At 36.2% G+C, this 6,769-nt stretch overlaps 1 protein-coding gene across 38 annotated transcripts in view; it reads left to right on the top strand.

Moving 5' to 3' along the window:
* Positions 1 to 2,166: 2,166 nt before the first annotated feature.
* The window catches only part of clasp2 (cytoplasmic linker associated protein 2), a 47,798-nt gene continuing 43,195 nt past the window's right edge, over positions 2,167 to 6,769 (top strand). For 33 of the 38 annotated variants that reach the window (XM_059556346.1, XM_059556319.1, XM_059556334.1 and 30 more), the window contains exons 1-3: positions 2,168 to 3,008; positions 5,070 to 5,148; positions 6,415 to 6,518. In XM_059556346.1, coding sequence (XP_059412329.1) covers positions 2,811 to 3,008; positions 5,070 to 5,148; positions 6,415 to 6,518 — 381 coding nt within the window. In that variant the 5' untranslated portion in view covers positions 2,168 to 2,810. Of the gene's footprint in view, positions 3,009 to 5,069; positions 5,149 to 6,414; positions 6,519 to 6,769 lie in introns of all 38 variants that reach the window. The other 5 variants (XM_059556310.1, XM_059556311.1, XM_059556317.1 and 2 more) reach the window with 1 other exon arrangement.

Here is a 6,769-nt window from a genome sequence, read left to right as displayed (position 1 = left end):
TGAAAAAAAAATGTTTTGGTGTCCAGTTGATATTGTTTGGAATGCAACATTCTACCATAATGTAATTTTTTTGTGTTTCATTAAAAAAAATTCATACTGGTATGAAAAAACACGAGGGTGAGTAAATGATGACAGAATGTTTTTTCTTTCTTTTTTTTTTTGGTTGAACTAGATCAGATGAGCATAATATGTAAATAATATATACAAAAGTCAACCGTATATAAACGTCAAGGTGAAAATATCAAAACTTAACCAAGCAATCACGATTTAAAGTGATGATGGTTCTGCAAAAAAATGAAACTTCTGTTATCTTCTCAACTTCATTTTGCTCTAAGACCCATCTTTATGTGTGGAAAAAAATATGTTAGTGTCAGTCCATATTCACATTCATTGTAAACACCAAGAGGCAGTGAAGAGGAATGGTGACCAAGAGTTTGGCTTTGCCTGAAATCTCCTTATGTGTTTCATAAAATAAGAAACTCATACAGATTTACTACAAAAAGTGAATGATAACAAAAAATGACATTTTTTGGTAAACCATCCTTGTAAGTTTGTCCCTAAGTCTCATGCATAAAACTGATATTCAACATGGGTTTGATGCATAACATTGCATATTTAAAATTGTTTTGCTGATGAAAACAGATGCTGACTTGATCACCTACGCATTGGAAATGTTTTTTTGTCGGTGTGAGTGCCTTTAATTTTGTAACTGGAGAGGGGTGGGTTACAGCAACAGAAATGCTCAGGGCTGCGATGTAGTTCATATTTTTGATCTTGTATTCCCCCATTTAAGTTGGTTTTTGCCATTGGATATGATGATGTTGAAGGAGTGCGTCATCATTTCCTGTCAATGCATACACCAGTGAATCCAGTATTTATCTCAAACATGAAACCACTTTAGAAAACAATGCTAAACCAGTCTGCGAAATTAATTTTGTTTAGAATTGTTATGTAACAGTTAATCGGTTCCCCTCCTTCTCTCCCATGTTTTTTTTTTTTTTTTTTGACAAAAATGAAACAATTTACCTGAATGTCTTTGTGTTCTGGTTGTTAATGTGACATTTCTTTAAATAAAAGATCTGAGCAGTGTGTCACATTCTGGTTTGGTTAATTCTTCTGATTTGATATACTCCTTTTATTGTTGATATGAATGAAGTGTTTATTTGTGGGGTTGTAACAATATATGATTTATATAGAAAATAGATTAAATAATAAAAATGGCACCGACAATCATGATATCAATTCAAACAGGAACCTAAATAACCAGATAACTTTTTGGATTACTCATATAAACTGCAGATAACCTTTATTTTATGAAATTATTGGATAAAGTTTTCATTATACCAAGAGTTCTAAAAAGCTCTTAAGATAAACACCTAAATATATGGGATTTTATGTGGATTTTAGTTGTAACCTTAATATATTGTAATAATAATTAATTGTTAATAATACTGTGTATATGTATGTTTAAAATGTAGTATGCACTATATTTAGTACATTCCATTAATGTGGTTTGTGGTAAAATGTCATTATATATATATATATATATATATATATATGAATAAATCCTATAGGAATCGTATGGCATACACGTTTGATATCACTAGGGGGAGATGGAGGAACATATTGAAAATACAAGCTCGTTTCTTATTCGTCTTCATGGATGGTGCTTTCTAGTGCACAAAATGGTTCTTTGAAAATCTGTGTTCATTTATGAAATGATTATAATAATACGAAGTTGTCATAATTAAGAAATAATAATCATTTATTAATATATTAAAATCTTCAACAACTTATTTCAGTCAATAATACCATGAGGAAAAGTGTCAACATCCTGGAATATCTAATTATTATTATTATTATTAATATGTTTACTAAATTGTAATGTTAACAATAACAACAACAATAATCAATATTTTTACAATAATAGCATTAAAATGTGTAGTAGTCTGTAATTAGGGGTAGTAGTATTAGTAGTATTAATAATATTAAGCACGTATTGTGTCTCTCCTAATACTATATAATAAACATACATGTCTCTATTCTAATAGTGTTGCACTGCTCATCCCCTGATGAATAATGAATTGTGTACCAATGAGCATATTTTCATTCAGGCATCATGCTGGACATCTGTGCGGCGTTGAAGGACCCCAAGGCATCGGTCCAATCACACTCTTTTCTCGGGGTCGTCTGCTATTCAACGCTCCAGTACTGCGGCTGCTGGCGGTTCACTAGCTTTAGCGGTGGTCTTGTAGTGAGCTCAGAAGGCAGCTGTCAAAGTGAGGATATTTTTTCGTATTGAGTGTAAACAGGAGCACAGCGCGCGTCCCGCTGGCTAATCCAACCGTCACCCGAGCGGCGTGAAGCGGGCTTTTCTGAAATGGACGCCTGGAGGGAAGAGAGCCCCGGCGGCAGGCCCCAGGACACTCGACCATAAGGGTTAAAGCTAGCACTGTTAGCCGAGACTGTCTGCACTCGCTCGGATACATTTCCACTGTTTTTATACGCGCCTCGCAGTCGATCTCTTTTACTTCGCTTTCGTCACTTTGTTATTCAGTAGAAACACACTTTTTTTTCGGGGGATCAGTCGTTTTGTTTCTGGGAAACTTTGTCAAAGTTGTTTATTTTCCGTTATTGCATAGCTAATGCACTAAACAACAGACCTAACCGCCCTCTCAGTGTCTAAACGCAGTATTTGACTTCCTCGTTGCACACATTTCAGTTTCTCGTGCCATTTACGCGACTCCGACAGTCACTCTGTCGTTGTTATTGTTTCGCCGCAGCCTGAGGACTGACCACAAAGCGTCCCGATGGAGGAAAATGACAACATGGACTATTTCTACAAGCAGGTTTTGCAGAAGGACGTGACCCGGCGGCTGCAGGTCGGCCCGGATCTCATAGACTACCTGAGCGACCCGCAGAGGTCCGGGGATGTGGAGCAGGACAAATCCCGCCTGGATAAAACCATAGATGAGCTCTCGGGATGGGTCAACTCCAGCAATTACAAGGTACATAGCGTGTGACCTGTATATTTAAATTGAGCGTCATAAAAACTGTGTTATAAGCCGTATGGCACGTAAGTAATGAGAGATTCCTGCATTGTTCTGGAGTGGCAGTCTTGAGCCAAACCCAGCCGTTCATTCTTATAAAGTCTATATTTGCATGCAGATCATTAATTGCATCAGGCTAATGTTATTGTGCATTCCCTTCTGTACCATTTTTTTCAAACTGATAAAAAAATGCTAATATAACTGTATTTTTGAGAAGCTCCTGTGTATGTGTTTAGGTAAAAAGTGTTCAAATAGTACATTAATATCAATGTGCATACATTACATATTCATTTGTGTCTAGGAGGTTGGATTTGCTGGTGGGGGGTGTTGTGAGGATGGGGGAGGGTCGCGTGGGGTATTGTCCTGTTACACTGGGGCTGTAAAGGCACATGTCACTGCAGTGTATATGAATTATCCATTTACATATGCTTTTTTGTGTGTGTTATGTTGATTAAGAAAAGCTAATTGTGTTTGGGGATACATGCCAGTCATGTTTAAATGGCCTGTGGATGCAGGCTGAAGCTTTTATGCTGGCTCATGCTGCTGCTAGTGTTCAAGGCTGAGGCAAAAATGGTCACTTCTGCAAACTGTGACACTGAAACGGGAAGCATGGAACGAAACATGATTGAGTATTGATGTTTTAAAAGCAGCTTTAGATGTTCATCTGTGTATTATCTTCAGCTGGTATTTGTGGTCTTCAGGTATTGATGTTAATGGATGGCTATGACATCAGACTCATTGAGGTTGGATTTTGAAATGATGAGGGTGATTCATAAATTGGAGACACAGCTGCAGACTTCTACAAATGTATGTGGTTTGATAAATGCAGGGTGTCAAATTCTTTGGCTCATTGGTTGAAGATCTGGTAGACCGTTTTCATCTCTCCACTAAAATATATTTTGAAATAATTGAGTTTTTTATGTTTATAACCACATTTAAAAAAAATAAATAATTGTATCTATTTTGCAATTAATTCATAGTTAAACATTTTAATGAAAATATTATATTTAAATTCATATTTATTAATAGCAATATTATATTTGTGTATAATTATATGCAACACTGTTAATTTTCTTAATGTTGATTATTAAGAGATGTATTCAAAAAAAATTTGTTTTTGTATTTTTGGTATTTTGAATCATATAAATGCTCTCATGGTGACTGCTTTCAAAAACTTTTTTTAAATCGTACCCCAAACCATTTAACAGTAATATATTATTAGAGCTATAACAATTTTCTGTTCATTTATGATGATCTTTTACTCTGAACTATAATGTATCTGTTATAGAGGTGCTGTTATAGGTGAGAACAGGTAGAGAAACAATGCTTTATATAGAGTTAAATGCTGACAACGCTCAATGAGAAATGATCTAAGAATGGACTTGATTTAAACACACATTTTCTCCATAAGTCCCACAAGTGGAGAAACCAGAAATCGTTGCTGATTCTATCAACTAAAAGAAATGAGGTTAATCCCTAAAGTGTGGCTGGACTCATTGCAAAGTGTGTAGTTGAATGCTGTCCAATTAAAACACATTTAAACCATTTCCAAAATGAAACGCCCAGGTGTTTTCCAGTTTTGCCTTTCAGGTGCACTCTCTCTTTAATCCTTACTTGGGACTCTCTCTAGCTGCTTTGCCTAAAATAGGTCATAACTGGAGCTTCTGGGATGTAGTGAATATTTGATTGTGTCTCTGGAATGTGAACTTCCATACTGCACTGCCAAGAAACACACTGCAGCGATCCCACCGCAATCCTCAAATATAGTCCATCTCTCAATGTCTTATTTTCATTCACCCACTCTCACTCAATAACAACAGTCTGTCTTAAAGACATAGCGCACATCAACACAAAGCTCTGTAAACGTATCAGCTGTAACTGTAAAGCTCTGATACTGTATCAGATACCGAATAAGCAAAATCATGTGTTTGAAAATGCTGTCCTACAGTTTGCCTGCAAGAGAGGAAGAGTGAGGTTCAATGTTTTCAGCTGATTTGTCTCTTTCTTGCTTGGTGTCAGGTTGCATTGCTGGGGATCGATATCGTCAGCGCATTTGTGGATCGGATGACTGATCACTTCAGAGGTTATATCGGCACAGGTAAGCGATGTGTGCACGCTTGTTGCTTTTTCCACTGAAGTCAGAGCTTCAATAAGGCAGCATTAGCTAAAGATCTTTTCCGTTGCATAATCAGCAGAAAGGGGAATGCCAGGATGACGTGCCATGTATATGTGCTTGTCTCTCAGCTGTTTGAGCCCCGCCTTCTCCTGTTACCATGGGAACAGGTTGTTTTGATTATAACAGATGACCCCCCTCAATCATCATACCTCATTCATCTAAAAACATGGAACAAACTGTGTATAGAGAAAGGAATGAGATGACTTCACACAAAGAGTCTGTTTGCGTCTGCATGGTGTACAACAATAAAGAAAATAACATTTCTGGCCAACCAAACAGATAGTTTTGTTTCACTCCATTAGTTGAGACTATGTGAAAGCTTTGGGACGCTCAAAAACATATTTGGGGGAGAAGATGTTTATGTTTGCTTTACAAATGGTTGTATTTGCGTATTGCATTCTGGGATAGAAAAAATATGTTTTATTAAAGGTACACATTATTATAGGGCTGCACTATACCATTAAATCAAAATACAATTTAAATTGTGATATTCCTTAGTGCAGTCATCAAATCATGAAGGTAGTGCTAAATGTTTTCGACTGAAGCCAGCACTGTGTTTATTTACACACATGTAGATCGTGATTAGGTGTTTTCATTATCTCAGAGCAATTAGGTTGACTGTAAATACTGATTCATATGATCTCATCTTTGCTCATAGTTTGGATCACTGGTATGTATTTGAAATTTACTTTTCATGAATTTTGCACAGAGAAATGCTTGTAAACTGACCGTTGTCAGCAAATGAGAAGCTTATGATCTGCCTGTGGTTTTTGGCCAAAATAAAAGCTTAATGGTTCAAAAAACATAAAAAAAAAATGAAGACCTTATACATTATAGTTGTAATTTGAGTTGTACTGTAAGATAAAATAATCAATAATAGTTATTTTCTTATCAATTTTTACAGTAAAATATTAAATTCATAATGTTACATCTTATTACTATTGTAATGTAAATATTGCAATAGAATGCTTTTTATTTTATTTATTTCATTTATTATTACAGTAGTGTTAGTATATTATAGTCACATTGATATATACGGTGTATTACAAAATATGAGATCCATACAAGCAAGTACAGCAAACCTGGAGCTTTTCTTTGAAGCAAAAAAAAAAATCTTTTTAATTTGTGCATCCCTGCTTTTTTTAAATGGCCTTTTAAACCTTTTTTCCCGCTTTTTTTTTCATTCAGTGGTGCCTGCATTAGTTGACCGTTTGGGAGATGCGAAGGATCAGGTTCGAGAGCAGGCACAAGAGCTCATTTTGAAGCTGATGGAGCAGACGGCAACACCCATGGTGAGCTAACTATACAGCGGGTGGGCAGATCATCACACCCATTCACACCGACAACAAAACCATGAAGCCACTGTCTAGAGAGTGTGTGTGTGTGTGTGTGTGTGTGTGTGTGTGTGTGTGTGAGAGAGAGAGAGAGAGAGAGAGAGCTGCTGCTGGTTGAATAGAACCAAATTTTATCCCTTTTGCAGTGGCTATTGCCAGTGATTCATCACTTCCTTTCGTAGCTCATCGTCTCATTCTCTCTCTCTGCT

Source organism: Carassius carassius, chromosome 8 (genome assembly GCF_963082965.1).
Source record: "Carassius carassius chromosome 8, fCarCar2.1, whole genome shotgun sequence".
NCBI lineage: Eukaryota > Metazoa > Chordata > Actinopteri > Cypriniformes > Cyprinidae > Carassius > Carassius carassius.
Note: the sequence above shows the minus strand (reverse complement) of the source record. Positions and strands in the feature narration are given on the sequence as shown.